Here is a 17840-nt window from a genome sequence, read left to right on the forward strand (position 1 = left end):
TCAACGAGAACGATGAAACAACTTTAATTTAAAAAAAAATCATAATTTTTAAGAAATGTGACTTGTTTATGGGATAAAATGTAAATTTTAGTAAAAGCGAGATTGAAAGTTCGTTTGATTGTAATTTTAGAAAATATTTTTATTTTTTTTAATATTTGAAAAAATAAATCATTTAGAAAAACAAGATAAGCACCTTGTCTTCATTTTTAAACAATAAAAACATTTCTCAAAAAATTGTTTTCCCTACTACCATAAAAAAATAAAAAAAGTGGAAAAAACACTAGTACGTAAAGGCTCAATTCGTTTGCAGAACCACTCATGGCTTCACTCATTCTCTTCAACCTCGCGGGTCCATGAGTTCGAGGCTAAACCCACCTCCATCTTCAACCGATATGTCCAAATGGCTAACCATGATTCGCAGACACGCTTCAGACGCCAACCCTTTTCATGCAATCTCTTTCTTTAAAGCCATTCCGAGAAATCAACGTGAGAATGCCCCACTTGATGATCACTTCGTATATGCTTCCTTGATCAAAGCTTGTAACAGACTGTCTGCAATTCGTGAAGGACGATCGATACACTGTCATGTTCTAAGGTTTGGGTTGGACTACAATGTTAATGTGCTGAATGCTCTTGTTTATCTTTATTCGAGTGCGGAGAAGTCGATGGGCTGTGCTTGTGCTCTGTTTGATAAAATTCCTGAGAAAACGATTGTTACAGTTAACTGTATGATATCTGGGTTTGTGAAGAACAAGCGCTTTCATGCGGGTGTGGGCTTGTTTAATCGAGTTCTGGGAGGTGGTTTTGATTTGAGAGTGAAACCAAATTATGTTACTTTGGTGATTTTGATTTCTGGGTGCGTTGAGTTTGGGAGGTTTAGCATTGGGAATTCCCTGCATTCTTATTGTTGCAAAACGAGTTTGGATTTGAAGAATGAGGTCCGTAATGCGCTTATCCATTTATATGCGGAATTTGAATATATGGATGCTGCTGCTAAGCTGTTTCATGAAACGAACGTGAGGGATTTGGTTTCTTGGAACACTATGATTGCAGGGTATGCTAAGAATAATGACTGTAGAAATGCCTTTTCCTTGTTTAGAGAAATGAGAATTGGGAATGTTGAATGTGATAGAGTATCTCTGGTTAGCTTGATTTCAGCATGTACTAATAGTAGAGATCTCCACATGGGGAAAGCGGTTCATGCATTTATAAAAGTAAGTGGAATGGAGATGATGATTCATTTTGAGACTGCATTGATCAACATGTATTCCAAATGTGGATCCATAGAGTTAGGTAGAAAAGTTTTTGATGAACTAGCAGATGAAAATATTGCATCTTGGAACTCCATGATATATGGGTATGTCGAGTGTGGGTTTAATATTGAGGCTTTGAGTCTCTGGAATGTTATTCAGTCTAGAAAGATAAAACCAGATGAAGTGACAATGCTAGGATTGATATCAGCTTGCCGGAGTTCAGGAGATTTGCATCAGGGAATTCAAATAAATTCTTATATAGAGAGCAGTGATCATCTTAGTGGGAGTACAGTCCTTTGCAATGCTCTTATTGATATGTATGCAAAATGTGGGAGTATGGATCGAGCTGAAACTGTTTTTAGTAAGATGCCCAGAAGAGATGTTATCTCTTGGACTTCAATCATAGTAGGTTATGCAATCAATGGTGAAGGAGAGGAAGCCCTTCTTGCTTTTCGGAAAATGGGTGCTGAGAAAATTGAACCAAATTCTGTCACATTTCTTGGAGTTCTGTCAGCATGTGACCATGCTGGCTTGGTTGACAAAGGCAAAAACTTGTATGATATTATGTGTAAGTACTACCACATAGAGCCAAAGATTGAGCACTGTGGATGCATGGTTGATATGCATGCAAGAGCTGGAATGCTAGAAGAGGCGTACAAGTTTGTGAAGGACATGCCAGTAGAGCCAAATGCAGTTGTTTGGAGGATGTTAATTAATGCTTGTAGAGTTCATGGAGATTTTAATTTGGGGTTGAACTTAGTGAGTGGGCTCATTGACGTAAAGACAGAACATGGTCCCGAAGATCATGTTATTTCCTCAAACATTTTTGCTGAAGCAGGAAGATGGGATGATGTTTTACAAGAAAGAAGTTTGATGGTAGCCCAAAAAGCTGTAAAACTACCAGGAAAAAGCTCAATTGCAGACTCACTTGAGTGACTTCATTGTGTGAGGTTTAAGGCATCTTGAGGTAAATATGACTGTTTGATGTCTAAGCTAGAAACAATCTCTTAATTTCTCCCCTGTCCAGACCATCAATAGCAGCACAGGTGGCATTCATCTTCAAGTACTCTACATCGCAGCCCCAATATCCAACTGGCAAAACTTAATTAAGGTGTCGCTTTTGAACTCCAGTAGGAAGTGCACGGCTCAGTAAATTGATCCATGATTGTTATAAATATCATTCCTGACTTGGTTTCAAGAGTGCTACTCAGCAAAGTCTTATGATTCTTATCTCATCTATTTGGGGTTGGCCCAGCTCAACTATTCAACTAAAATTTTTATGCTGGCTGGCAAGCACCCCCTTCTTTACATCCTGGCAGAGTTGTATGATTCCATTATTATCAAATAATTGGTAACTACTTTCTGCAGGTTTGTGCCAAAGAAACTTTCATTTGGGAATGCAAACCTGAGCAGCGTCATCATCGATCATATTTGATTCCTGGCAGAGATTGCCTTCCTTGTCTGCCATACTAATAAATCTGGTCTTGTTCCATATTTCCAATCATTCTAGGCACGGCTCTTCAATATTGGATCTCTCCATCTTTAGGATTTGTATCTTGGAAGTTTTTATCATTCAATGTATAACCAAAATGTTATCCATTGATACTGACCCAATTATGATGTTTGTTAAACAGATACAAATTGTCCAGCTTGATCATTATATTTCTACTTATCCTTCCAGGATTGCTCCTATGTTCCAGCAATTTCAGTAGATAGCAGAATGGGTGGCCCTTCGAATAATGTAGTTGTTCCCTTTTGTTCTATCAATGTATTTGTTCTGGGCTATGCTGTAGTTGGTACCTTTTTTGTATCAATGCATTTGTTACCAACTATGATGATTATCTCTTGAAAACAGAATGTCTAACATAAAAATTATGATTTTGGCTACAAATAAGGCCAAATGGAGAAAGTTATTCTAAACCGGGCCCCATGTATGATAGATTTCAAAATATTCATATTCAGCAGTAGGTTAAAGCAGCAGACTGCCGAGATGGAAATTACAAAATCTAAGATGGCATTTGGAAACATTGAAAAGCAGTGCTTGGATTCCTTTCCCTATAACAGAAACAAAAACAAGACTATATTTCCAACTTTTTCCTTTACAGAACTTGTGCTTCTTAACGGTAATCCAGGGAACATGCATCATCATCTTCCACACGCAAACCTCCATTTACTGAAGGCCTCTGCCAAAGCTTGCCATTTGAAGATGTTTCCAGCTGATTATCTGGCATAAATTGTTTTAATTCATTGCTGTCATGTTGCACCCTTCCAGTTATCTCCAAGCGCATACCATTCCCTAGGCTCTTGTTTAGTTGTTTCCCTTTAGCAGGCTTCCTATTTGGTCCTGGGTCCATAAAGATTGGTTGTACCTTGAGAGTTGGGTTTGGTTTAATCCGGTTTATTTCTCTTTCATCTGGTGGCCTTAGTATTCTGTTCTCTGATTCTAATTCTGAAACTTCATCTTGATTCACCATCACCTAAAAAAAACATGAGAAGAAAACTCCTGTTAGTTGAGCTAAACCAGTTGTTAAAAAAATACATGACCTAAGATGGGAAAAGCAAATATGAGGTGGGAACCATCATGGGAAAACCATATTAAGAAATTTTTGTGTGTCCATGATAATGAATGCACAATAAATTTTTATGGTTACGAAAGACAAGCAGTGGACAGAGAGTAAAGATAACTTGTTCTGCAGATAGTTGCACAGAAATGCGTAGATATCAATAAAAGGACCAAATATGCACCCAAATTCAACTTAAAACTTGCAATGAGATGGAAGATTCATGCCTGCACAGAGCAACAACAACATAAAAGACAGTCCACTATTAATACCTTGCGGCCAACCAAGTCAAAAGTCACAATCACTTTATTCCGTTTGGCTTGCTCAGCTGCTTCAATCTCCTGCTTTTTCTTCCTTAATAGTTCCTTCTCCTAAGATTAAAAAAAAAAAAAAAGGAAAAAAAGAAAAAAATTAACAAATTTTTTGCAGTATGTTCTCCTGGATTTAAGACATGCTTGCATTTGTATACAGGTTGGATCCGAAGAATACCTCCACTGACAGCCAACTGTTCCCCTCAATTTCGTAGTAGTCACTTTGGTCATCTATAACTGTTGTACGTGCTGCAGAATCCCGGTCATACTCAACAAGTCTCTTTGCGTAAGCTTCAGCTGCTGCTTCAGCATCTGTTAGGGGAACAATGCTTTCATCCAGACCGGCATATGTGCTTCCTTCTCTTAGCACAAGGGCACCACAAAAACTGCATGGCCCCTCTCCCTCTTGTTCGCAAACTATCTTGCCACAAGATAAACAATTGCTCACCAGTGTGTGCTGACGGGCTTGGCATGTACATGGTTTTCCTTGCTTGAATACAATAGACCCTTTTGCAGCCTCTGCAAGTGAAACAACTTTGCCAGCTTTTTTCTTTCTAGAGCCACCTTGGTTTGCTACGTGTGTGTTTCTTGAATTGCTGGTATCGGTTGGAGCCTGTTTTTCCTGATTAACAGGGACCATAACCTGTTTCTGTGTTCTCAATGGTTTCTTGGCTCCTCCAAAGGAACCTTCATTCGACGGTGGTTTAACATAGGCGTGTAATTTGGAAGTTGGAACATCTGGGGTGCTGCTATGGGAATCCTTGTGACCTCTTCGTCGTAAATATTCCTCAATTACACTTTGGCCAGCTTCCTGACCAATGATATTCTGTAAAGGAAAATAAAACCAAGAAATATAAAATTGCAACATAAACATGACATTTATCCTATACATATATTCTCTCCTTTCATTAATATGCATCATACTCAAACAATATAGTCACTTCTCCTTCATATTCTAAAACATCACTGTATAAAGCAAGAATCATATGATGAAATAAATTGCATGTTTACAAAAAAAGAAGTGAACTGACAATGATCAATCTAAAATGCATGCACAGCATTTGAATCCTTGCATGCTAACAGGGTGTTATGCTTGCTCAGACAACTGTTCCAAATATTCCAACACAAATAAGGCATTGAGGTCTGATAATCCTAATTTTGGTCTACTAAAATAGAACAAATTCAGACATAATTATATAAAGATAGCTATTTATTTCATTAGGGGCAGTTACCAGTAAGGGACTTCCCAAAGGGAACAGACTCAATTTGGTATAATATATCCTCCCTATGGGAGTGTTCCACTCAGCATCAAAATAACAGGTTAAATCAAGTACAGTATTCAAGACCCTGTTTGTAATAATAACTGGATGACCTAAATCACCAATGTTACTGAACCCACTGCATCTAAAAACATGTATTCCAACAGTTAAACCTTTCTTTGATATAGATTCTCTATTCCTCACTGGTACAGAAAATATCACACTGTGAAGTGCAGACAAGGAAATAAAATCTCCCTTCTCTCTGATATATGAATGAGAAAAAATCCCTGAATCAATCCCCTTACCATGGGCCAATGTACCTCAGTGAACCAGATGGGCCAAAATTGTCTTAACCCTCATTATTTTAGTTAGGTTTAAGTCTAACAAGAATAATATTCTAGGACCAGCAATTCATTTATTTTCAAATCAATCCAATTACAATCTATTATTTGATTGACTAATCCTTACAAATATATTTATATTATTTATTAAATATATTAATTATTAATACTATTAAATAATGAATCCCCATTTCATTTATACATGGTCTGCTATAAGGAGAAGATAATAAAAATGAAAAATGAAATAGAAAGATGCAATTCAAATAACTGTAAATGTAATTATGAGCATAATGAGACATTCTCAGCTTTCGTTCAGAAAGGTGGAAGCTAAGATAAAAAGGAAGAATCAACCATTCAAGTACGCTGAATTGTACGAGAAAGATGAGAAGGGATAAAGACATGTGTGGTACAAATCTCATCTACACTACTGAATGGGGATATAAAAATGATAGAATCATTTCTGATTGAACCAAAGACGGTCCCTGATTGCATTAGCTCGGTCTCCAACTAATATGAATTTCTAACTACCCCAAGCAACAAAGTTCAATCTGAACCAAAAGTTCAAAATTTTAAACATCCATATTCAGTTTATCAGTTTCAACCTTCTTGAACTTCAATAACCCACAACTTCATTCTAATCAAGTACATGCATATTTCAACTACTTGGCATTCGCTAAATGAATTAATTTTTAGCATTAAGCTTCACATGAAATCATTTCTACTGTTAGATCCTCGACAATCTAGCTATCCCTCTGTCCACACTGCCTCAATCCCAATCTTTTCAACCACCCCACCCCTTTTGGTCAACTATAATAAAATCAATAGTCTGTAACCTGAATTGAAGGACAGCAGAAGCTTAATCTATAATATCCAAATACATCATGTTTAACAACAGAATTTAAACCTTGAGAGAAGCCCATTCAGGAGAAACGTAATTTTAGGCTAAAAATTTGAAATTGTTTCCAGGAGTCAAGGATTTGGGCATTTTGGGGTGAAAAACAAGGATTGAAAAATTGTCACTTGCATTGCAGCAAGAAACAAGAATACAGATGGTCATATCAGTTCTCTAAGATATGGGTGTGACTGGTGTGAAAAAAATTGAAAGTAATCAATCTAAAATTCAAATAATAATCGCATAAAATGGAGAGATTAAAGATTAGAGAGAAGAGATACGAACATGGAGGTATTCTTGGGCGTCAAGGGGAGGAGCGAGCTCGCAGTAAGAGACAAGTCCTGAGATGATGTCTTCGTCTAAGTCTAGACCCGTTTCCATTCCTTTGCACAGTTCTATCAACGCCTTCTCCAGCCATTGCCCTGAATTTTCCATTCTTCCTCTCTCTCACTCTCTCTCTCTCTCTCTCTCTTCCTGATCGAAGGATTTTGTTCTTGATTTCGCCTCCTACTCAAAGAAAACTTTTCCCCTGTATAGTTTTCACCTTCTCAACGACGTCGTTTCAACTATTGCATCCCTTCGTCTCTTTGTAAAAATAGAAAATCTTGTAAAAATACATTAAGGTTAATTTTATTCACCATCTTAAAGGTGTCGGTTAAATATTGTGGACCCCGCATTTCGGCTCAATGCGTTTCCCACTCGATGGCGAGCTCGATTTTTATTTGAAAAAATGATTGGATTTATCATTTGAAAATGACTTGGAGTCGCCACTTATTTTTGTTTTATTTTCAAAGGGTAAACAAAATAAGAAAGAAAAACCCTAAGTGTGACTCCTTATTTTGGAAAAGGTGGTCTGTAAAAAAAAACCGGATCGGGTCCGGGGGTCAGGTTACTTATCGGGAAGGTACGGTAGAGACCGTAGCACCCCTCTAAGTCCCTAGAGTCGGGTCCCTACTAATAAAGTGAAATTGACGTGGCAATCGAATAAGAGAGTCAATGGATACTCACATCAATCATGCATATATATGAGAATCAGAATATATATAGGGGATGATCAGAATGAGTGAATACGTACCTGGGCAGCAAACAACAACGCGCTATCAAGAAACGGGATTAGTGCACAATTAATGAATACAAAACATAGCTCATACATATCGGAGTGCGAAGCGAAGCTCAAGCGAAATACAGTAAGCACGATAATTGACAATCAAAAGGGGTCAAACATAGGGCCCCCAATAAAGCCCGATTTATTATTCACGAGCTAATCCCACAAACCCCGCGTTTTGGAATTAGAAAGGAATCACTATTGCTTATGTAAAGTCAAGAAGATCAGAAGATTATTTAGGAACTGAAATGCGATTAAAAACTATTCGAGTGAAAACTGGATTATTGGAGCTTATTTGAAAATTGGAGTGTTTGGAATTAAATTTTGAAGATTAGAGCTCCGGTGATTAAATCGAAACTTGTTAAAGAAAGAGAGAAACGGACTTTGGGAAATTGAAATGCGAGACCATAGACTTTTGAAAGCTGAATTTATAATAATGATAACAATGAGGTCTTGAGAGGTTGAATTAATAATAATAATGATTATAAGATTTCGAAAGTCTGAATTAATGATAATAATAACAATAATAAGATTTTAAAGGTGTGAATTAATAATAATAATAATAATAAGATTTTGAGAATTTGGATTAATGATAATAATAATAATAATAAATAGATTTTGAAAGTTGAGTTAATAATAATAATAATAATGAGATTTTTGGAAGTTTGGGTTGGTGATGATAATGATGATAATAAATAGACTTTGAAAGTTGAGTTTATAATAATAATAATAATAATGAGATTTTGAGAGTTGGGATTAATGATAATGATAAATAATGATAAATAGATTTTTGAAAATGTGAATTAATAATAATGATAATAATGAGATTTTGTAAGTTGAGTTAGTGGTAATAATAATAGGGTTTTGAAAGTTAGGATTAATGATAATAATAATAACAATGAATAGATTTTGAGAATTTGAGGTAATAATAATAATAATAATGAGATTCTTGAAAGTTTGGGTTAATGATGATAAAAATAACAATAGTGAATAGATTTTGAAATTTGGGTTGGTAATAATAATTATAGGGTTTTAAAAGTTTGGATTAATGATGGTAATAATAATAATAAATAGATTTTGAAAATGTGAATTAATAATAATGATAATAATGAGATTTTGTGAGTTGAGTTAGTGATGATAAAAATAATTATAATAAATAAATTTTGAAATTTTGGGTTAGTAATGATAATTATAAGGTTTTGAAAGTTTGGATTAATGATTGTAATAATAACAATAAATAAATGTTGGAAGTTTGAATTAATAATAATGATGATAAAAAGATTTTGAAGGTTGAATTAATAATAATCATAGGATTTTAAAAGTTTGGATTAATGATAGTAATAATAACAATAAATAAATGTTGGAAGTTTGAATTAATAATAATGATGATAAAAAGATTTTGAAGGTTGAATTAATAATAATCATAGGATTTTAAAAGTTTGGATTAATAATAGTAATAATAATGATAAATAGATTTTGAGGGTTGAGTTAATAATAATTATAATAATAATTAATGATAATAATAATAATAATTATAATGAGTTAATAATAATTATAATAATAATTAATGATAATAATAATAATAATTATAATAATAATAATAATAATAACAATGATAATAGTAATTAATAATAATACTAAATGATAATATGCATCCATCAAGCCCAAGCCCAAAGATGTCAAATGGGCAAGCCCAAAGCACCCAATGCTTTCACAAACTTGGGTCTCTCATCTGAGTCCAGCACACTATAGCCCAAACCCGCTCTCATTCTCTCTTTGGGCCTTTCAGCCAGGCCCATATCCATCATCTTGGACAAGCCCAAACTCTAATTCCATCACAGCCCATTTATTTGAGGAAACATGCTACCCTCCATCAACAAACTTGGATTGGGCTCCAACCCAAGCCCAAGCCTGTCACCCACGCAAGCTCCATCACAGCCCGAGGCATCTCCCTCCATCTGGGCAGCTCTCTCAGACGAGACCTCCACCAACAGCGACGTAGAGGAGAGGGAAGGGGTGGCGGCTTCGAGGGCGGCGCTGAGACGGTGAAGATACATGGATTTCGAGGCCACGACACCAGAAGATGGGTGTCTTCGCCGACGGCGCCGTCGACCACGCCGCGGAAGCAGTCGAAGAGGACGGCGCGCGGGCCGCCGTCGCCGGCATAGAGGGAGGCGCTCTGAATCGAGGCAGCGGCGCTGAACCCCAAAGGCGGCTCCGGCGAGGTTCGTGGGGAATGAAAAGCTGCTTGGCTGTTGCCCATTCTCTAGCCACTGAAGAAGGCTCGCGCGCAGAGAGGTCTGAGTGATGGTGGGGGCAAGGATATAGAGAGAGAAGGTGGTGATGAAGAGAGGGAGGGTGACATGCATGTACAGTCCCCATGCACGTGAAAGAGATGATGGAAATGAGAGGGTGGTGTTTCTGATGGGTGGTGAGGGTAAAAGAGTGGAGAGTTAGAAAGAGAAGTGGGCATGGAAAACGTAGAGAGAGAAAAGGTGGTGCCGGGCATGTATGACAGGTTTGAAAGAAAATGGGTATGAAGATGGGGATGCATGGGGGCGAGTGGGTGAGTATCATGGATGGCTGGATGGTGGATTTGCCTAAGATATTGGTCATGGGGAAGGTTGGCTCAGGGTATGGGTTTGACAGTGGAGACATGAGCATGAGAGGTATGTGCTGCTGACGATGGGTATGAGGGACGGTGAGGATGAAGATTTCCATCATGCCAGAGAAAGGTTTTGAAATAAAAATAAAACGTGCATGGGAAAAGAGAAAACAGAGGGTAAAACAATGTAAATATCAGAAGCAAACAAGAAATATCCAATGACAAATATATTGAGCCTCATTCCAGATGTAAATCCTTAGGCTATGGTCTGTGGAAAAACGGAGAACGCTAACACGATTTGAATGAACCCATACCATGATATCTTCAAATGAAATCAAAGAAAAACGAGAGAATAGCAGAGCAAACCCATTCGAGCAGTGAATGAAAACTAAAACCCATAAGGAAAATGCATGAAGAACAAATGTGATGAGAAATATGATCAGAAAACCTACGAGGCTCGCACCTGGGAGGGCTTCTTCCCAAAAACAAATCCGAAAACCCGTGGGTTTCGCTCCTGCTACTCTGCTCCGCTTTTCTCACCCCCCTCCTTTCTGCAGATCCCCCCCTTTTTCTTCCATTTTTTTCTTTTTCCTCCTCTGTTTTCCTTTTGTTCCTGTCTTCCTCAGCAAGCCAGCCGTATCCCGTCCAATCTGCCCCCCCCGAGAGCCGCCCACTTGAGTCCCCTCTCTGCCCCAAAAACCAGCTCCTGACCATCATGTCGAGCCCCGGGAAAAAGGTAGGAAAAGGAAAAAAAATAAAATAAATCCAAAATAACATAAAGAAAAATCCTACCTCCAGGGGGGTCTACAAATATGCCCCTCTTTGATAGAGTTCACGAGTGTAAGGAACGTGAACACTAGAGTGAAAAAGAAGTGTGAAAAGCGAGTGAAATGAAGTGAACTCTATCGAAGAACAAAGAAAGACCCCCGGACCCAAAAGGTACAAGTAGAACACAAACTCACTTAAGGCTTTAAAATTCTAAGAGGCTCAAGGCACCTCTAAAGCTGCATCGAGGACCCAGACTCCCTCTAAGATGTCTCTAAAAGTGACCCAAGAGATCAACGTCAAAGATGAGTAACGGTCGAACCACCCTGGAGTATGAGATGAATATGGGATAAGCACCAGGTAACGAAGTGAGGAAAGCCGAGGACGAATGCAAAACCCTGAAGGTAAGATGTGCAATGCCAATGGACATGAACGCCAGGAGTTGTGACTCTGGATGACAAGACCGACTCTAGGCACTAAACTGAGAAAATAAAAGCTCTGGAAGCCAAACCAAAAACTAACTCTAAAAGCTAAACTAGAAAATAACAGCTCTGGAAGCCTAAACAAGACAACAATGACGGCTCTGGAAGCCTAAACGAGACGACAGTAATGGCTCTGGAAGTCTAACCAAAAAAACTAACTCTAAGAGCTAAACTAGAAAATAACAGCTCTGGAAGCCTAAACAAGACGACAGTGATGGCTCTGGAAGCCTAAACAAGACGACAGTGATGGCTCTGGAAGCCTAAATAAGACGACAGTAATGGCTTTGAAAGCCTAAGCAAGATGACAGTAATGGCTCTGGAAGCCTAAACAAGAAAATAGTGATGGCGGTAATGGCTCTGGAAGCCTAAGCAAGATGACGGTAATGGCTCTGGAAGCCTAAGCAAGATGACAGTAGTGGCTCTGGAAACCTAAACAAGATGATAGAAATGGCTCTGGAAGCCTAAACAAGATGACAGTGATGACTCTGGAAGCCTAAACAAGACGACAGTGATGGCTCTGGAAGCCTAAATAAGACGATAGTAATGGCTCTGAAAGCCTAAGCAAGATGATAGTAATGGCTCTGGAAGCCTAAACAAGAAAATAGTGATGACGGTAATGGCTCTGGAAGCCTAAGCAAGATGACGGTAATGGCTCTGGAAGCCTAAGCAAGATGACAGTAGTGGCTCTGGAAACCTAAACAAGATGATAGAAATGGCTCTGGAAGCCTAAACAAGATGACAGTGATGACTCTGGAAGCCTAAACAAGATGACAGTGATGACTCTGGAAGCCTAAACAAGATGACAGTAATGACTCTGGAAGCCTAAACAAGATGACAGTAATGGCTCTGGAAGCCTAAACAAGATGACAGTGATGGCTCTGGAAGTCTAACAAAAAAAACTAACTCTAAGAGCTAAACTAGAAAATAACAGCTCTGGAAGCCTAAACAAGACGACAGTGATGGCTCTGGAAGCCTAAACAAGACGACAGTGATGGCTCTGGAAGCCTAAATAAGACGACAGTAATGGCTCTGAAAGCCTAAGCAAGATGACAGTAATGGCTCTGGAAGCCTAAACAAGAAAATAGTGATGGTGGTAATGGCTCTGGAAGCCTAAGCAAGATGACGGTAATGGCTCTGGAAGCCTAAGCAAGATGACAGTAGTGGCTCTGGAAACCTAAACAAGATGATAGAAATGGCTCTGGAAGCCTAAACAAGATGACAGTGATGGCTCTGGAAGCCTAAACCGAAAATAGTGATGGCTATGAATGCCAAAATTGAGAAGCGATGATGGCTCTGAACGCCAAAACTGAAAATAGTGATGGCTCTGAACGCCAAACTGAAAATAGTGATGGCTCTGAACACCAAAACTGAAAAGCGATGATGGCTCTGAACGCCAAAACTGAAAATAGTGATGGCTCTGAACGCCGAAACCGGGAATGCGGCTCTGAACGTCAAACTGAGGAAGTGATGATGATGGCTCTGAACGCTGATACTGAGAAGTGATGACGACTCTGAACGCCAAACTGAAAATAGTGATGGCTATGAATGCCAAAACTGAGAAGCGATGATGGCTCTGAACGCCCAACTGAAGATAGTGATGATGATGACTCTGAACGTCAAACTGAGAACAGTGGTAACGACTCTAAACGCCGAAACCGAGGATGCAACTCTGAATATCGATCTGAAAACCGATGATGGCTCTGAACGCCGAAACTAAAAAGTGATGATGGCTCTGAACGCCGAAACTAAAAAAATGATGATGACTCTGAACGCCGAAACTGAGAAAATAATAGCTTTGGAAGCCAAAACAAAAAGCTAACTTTAAACACTAAACTAGAAGAATAATGGCTCTGGAAGCCAAACCAAGGAACTAACTCTAAAAGCTGAATTAGAAAATAACAGCTCTGGAAGCCAAACCGAAAAGCTAGTTCTAAATGCTAAACTAGAAGGCCCACAGGTGAACTAACAGTAGGGGAATGCCTTAAACAAAGTAAACAAGGGGGATGCCCCAAACAAGGCGAGAGGAAAGGGGGATGCCCTAAACAAACTGAAAGTAGGGGGATGCCTTAAACAAACTAAAGGTAGGGGGATGCCCTAAACAAAAGCGACAGTAGGGGGATGCCCTAAACGAAATGACAGTGGGGGATGCCTCAAACGAAATGACAGTGGGGGATGCCCCAAACGAAAATGACAGTGGGGGGATGCCCCAAACGAAAATGACAGCGGGGGGATGCCCCAAACGTAAATGACAGCGGGGGGATGCCCCAAACGAAAATGACAGCGGGGGGATGCCCCAAACGAAAATGACAGCGGAGGGATGCCCCAAACGAAAATGACAGTGGGGGGATGCCCCAAACGTAAATGACAGCGGGGGGATGCCTCAAACGTAAATGACAGCGAGGGGATGCCCCAAACGTAAATGACAGCGGGGGATGCCCCAAACGTAAATGACAGCGGGGGGATGCCCCAAGCGTAAATGACAGCGGAGGGATGCCCCAAACGTAAATGACAGCGGGGGGATGCCCCAAACGTAAATGACAGCGGGGGGATGCCCCAAGCATAAATGACAGCAGGGGGATGCCCCAAACGTAAATGACAGCGGGGGGATGCCCCAAACGTAAATGATAGCGGGGGGATGCCCCCAGCGTAAATGACAGTGGGGGGATGCCCCGATATGACATCGGATGTGTGATAGGTCAGAAGAACCAAATGAGCTCAGATCACCCGCCATCGAATGCGCGATCCAAATCATCCACGTGTACAACTGAATCAGACCCATAGATCAAAAGGGCGTCCCCCGGAAGGAAAACATGATGACATCGAGGCGTCGCGAAGTGCAGCCCTAACTGGGTAACTCCCGAGAGGCTCCACGGAGGAAATATCGTGTCAACGTGTATCTCGTAAGTGGGGATGAGCATGCAACTCCATGGAGATCTGTAAATCTCAATCGAAACGGAAATATGCCCCAGTATGGCATTAAATGTATGATAGGTCGAAGATCGGGTGGCATGAAATCGTCTATCCTCGATCATGCGACATAAGTGAAGATCCATAAATCTCATCTGAAATGGAAAATATGCCTCCAGTATGACACCCAATGTACCCGATCTGTCCTGATGACCCGAGAATAACGCCAATGGGACGCGTAACAGATCGCATCCCTTTGAAATGATGTCGCGGGAAATCCAGGCACCAGAGACAACTCCATACGACTATATCAAAGGGTATGAATCTGGCTGAATGACTCAAAAGAGGCTCCTCGGAGTAGTCGGACAAAATGAGATCAAACATCGACCTGGCATGTATCTCATAACCGTGGATGATCATGTAAACCAGTGGGGATCTATAAATCTCGATCAAGATGGGGAATGTGCCCCAATGTGGCATCGAGAATGCAATACGTCGAAAAATCAGATGAGCTCAAGTCATCCATGCCTGGATGGACGAATCTCGATAGGCTCCACTAAGGAATCATCGTGAGAATAGCAAATATATCATCATCTCTGCATACATCTCGCCAAATAAGGCTAGGCACGCGACTCCCTCATGATCTGTAAATCTCATCCAAACCGAAATATGCCCCTGTATGGCGTCGAAATGTATGATAAGTCGGAGATCAGATAGCATGGAATCATCTATCCTCGAACATGTGACCTCTGCGAAGATCCGTAAATCTCACCCAAAACGGAAATATGCCCCAGTATGGCATCAGGTGCGTGACAGGTCCGAAGAACAAATGTCATGAAATCATCCATCATCGCACAAGCAACCTCCATGAAAGTCCGTAAATCTCATCCGAAACGGAAATATGCCCCAGTATGGCATCAGGTGCGTGACAGGTCCGAAGAACAAATGTCATGAAATCATCCATCATCGCACATGCGACCTCCATGAAAGTCCGTAAATCTCATCCGAAACGGAAAATATGCCCCAGTATGGCATCAGGTGCGTGACAGGTCCGAAGAACAAATGTCATGAAATCATCCATCATCGCACAAGCGACCTCCATGAAAGTTCGTAAATCTCATCCGAAACGGAAAATATGCCCCAGTATGGGCATCGGATGCACGACAGGTCAGAAATCGAGCGACACGAAATCATCTGTCATCGAACATGTAACAATGGTCGTCCGAATCCATAACTAAATCATGCACACATGCCCAAAATGTACCTCCCAGGTGGAGAGGCATGATGGAATCCAAGTGTCGAGAAGTGCGGACCCGGCTGGGTGGATCTCAGAGGCTCCGTAAGATAAACGATCATGTCCACGTCTCGATGAGCATCCAGTAAGTGATGGTCGCGCAAGTCCGTGAGGGTCCATGAACCTCTAAATGAAATGGGATATGCCCCAGTGTGGTGCCAGAGGTATGATAGGTCAAAAATCAGGTGACACCAAATCAATCATCATCAAACTCACGATCCTGGTAATCCGAACACAACTGAATCAGACCTACACATCGAAGAGGCGACTCCCAGAAGAAGAAGCATGACAATATCTAAATATCAACCAGATCTCAAACACCTGTCCAAGTAGAGGCTGCTGAAGACGACATCTGATCCCATGGCCTCAGGGTGGTCTTAAGACACGGGACGTAACGTAGGCCAAGGTGATAGGGTGATAGAAATGAAAGGAAACTAGGCTCAAATACCCAATGATCAAAACTCATGCCCTCATATATGAAATGCAACATGTATAGTGAACCCCATGAGCCATGGACCTGAGAATGCCTAACGTGAATATGATATCGATAAGGAGACAAATGGAGCAAAATGAACTGATAGTGACATGTGTAATGATGATGCGAAGTGAGCATCGAAACCGAGATGGGTCGCTATAAGGAGGGAATAAGACGCGAAGGGAATGAGATGAATCACAAGCAATGATAAAAACGACGGCGAAATAATGAATATGTGAAGAAAGGTGGTGATCGACTCAGATCAAACATGAAGTGAAGTCACATCAATAATGAAGGTAATGATGGAAAAGGCAATGACTCAGAGTCCTTAGGAGAAGGTCACTCGTCTCTCTCACAAATAGATATGACGAAGCAATACAAATAGCGTGGGATCTCAGAGAGTTCACATACGAACTCCCAATAACGAACATACTTGATAAAAATGACCCCCAGACATCAATATACATACCCAATGATCGAGAACACTATGCACATACACACATGTGCTAATAATAATAATAATAATTTTTTTTTTTTTTTTTTTTTTTTTTTTACATATATACAAATACGCGTACCCTGAACATGAACAAATGAACCCCAAAGATGATATCAATAACAAATGGACACACCCCCAAGTGCTAAGGTAACAAACAAACTCTCTCTGACAAGATGACCTTCTCAAACTAAGGATCTCTAAATCAGTGTCCGCGAGATAGATGGCGGAAATGATGTGACTACCCTCCATGTGATGAACTGAGGAGGATCACCTCCCAGGGTGAAGCGAAATATGAAACAAACAGATAGTAGATAGGATAAGGAAGAAGAGATGAATAACATCACCAATAAGATGAGATGAAAATGCAAAGGTGTAGTGATAGGAAAAGACAATGAGAAAAAACATGCCTCTAGGTCCAAAGCTCATGAAACTACCAAACAATGCATGCATACATTAAAGGGCCCCTATCCCGGTGTGAAAATGTGAGCAAGGCGATAAGAAAGAAAGGCTATAATGCGCATGCGTGGCTCAATGGGCTAGCAACGGACTATGTATCAAAAGGGAGTAACAAGGTAATGGCTAACCGAAATGACGGCCACCCATCCTGCGACCATGGTCTCAAACATAGTACCTCTTTAGCTGATCCACATTGGTTGGCTCTGAGAATCGGTTTCCATCTAAATCCATCAACCATGCAGCGCCCTCTGGGGTCAACTCCCTGATGAAATAAGGTCCGCTCCAGTTGGGTCTGAACTTCCCTCTAGGATCCCTGATCAATCCCCTGATGACTTTCAGAACCAAGTCACCTATCTGTAATGGTCTGGGCCTGACCCGCTTTTTGAAAGCGCGGGCCATCTTCCTCTGATATGCACGAACATGGTCTGCTGCTCTCAATCTCCTCTCATCTAGGAGATTGAGCTGATCAAATCGAGCCTGAGCCCAATCTGCCTCGGGAATCTGCTGCTCTAGTGCTACTCTCAACGAACCCATCTCAATCTCAACGGGTAGCATCGCCTCCATGCCATATACCAAGGAGTAGGGTGTGGCGCCTGTAGAGGTGCGAAAAGAAGTCCGATAAGCCCTCAATGCAAATG

At 40.4% G+C, this 17840-nt stretch overlaps 2 protein-coding genes across 3 annotated transcripts; one reads left to right on the top strand and one right to left on the bottom strand.

Annotated features, from left to right (window-relative positions):
• The first annotated feature begins 242 nt into the window (after positions 1 to 242).
• LOC104882315 (pentatricopeptide repeat-containing protein At4g33990) lies at positions 243 to 3094 on the top strand. Of its 2 annotated transcripts, none has more exons than XR_788042.3 (2): positions 243 to 2364; positions 2622 to 3094. XR_788042.3 is itself a non-coding variant. In XM_010665076.3 (2 exons), the coding sequence occupies exon 1, from the start codon at positions 354 to 356 to the stop codon at positions 2187 to 2189; it is 1836 nt and encodes a 611-aa protein (XP_010663378.1). In that variant the 5' UTR covers positions 243 to 353; the 3' UTR covers positions 2190 to 2220; positions 2622 to 3094. The 2 variants fall into 2 exon arrangements, 1 of the variants encoding a protein (XP_010663378.1); XM_010665076.3 differs by having other exon boundaries at positions 243 to 2220.
• Positions 3095 to 3163: 69 nt separating this feature from the next.
• LOC100262075 (uncharacterized) lies at positions 3164 to 7171 on the bottom strand. The gene is made up of 4 exons (XM_002275908.4): positions 6903 to 7171; positions 4304 to 4951; positions 4087 to 4185; positions 3164 to 3730 (listed from the first exon to the last, which is right to left on the bottom strand). The coding sequence occupies exons 1-4, from the start codon at positions 7050 to 7052 to the stop codon at positions 3371 to 3373; spliced, it is 1257 nt and encodes a 418-aa protein (XP_002275944.1). The 5' UTR covers positions 7053 to 7171; the 3' UTR covers positions 3164 to 3370.
• Between the last annotated feature and the right edge of the window lie 10669 nt (positions 7172 to 17840).

This window comes from Vitis vinifera, chromosome 17 (genome assembly GCF_030704535.1).
Source record: "Vitis vinifera cultivar Pinot Noir 40024 chromosome 17, ASM3070453v1".
Lineage (NCBI taxonomy): Eukaryota > Viridiplantae > Streptophyta > Magnoliopsida > Vitales > Vitaceae > Vitis > Vitis vinifera.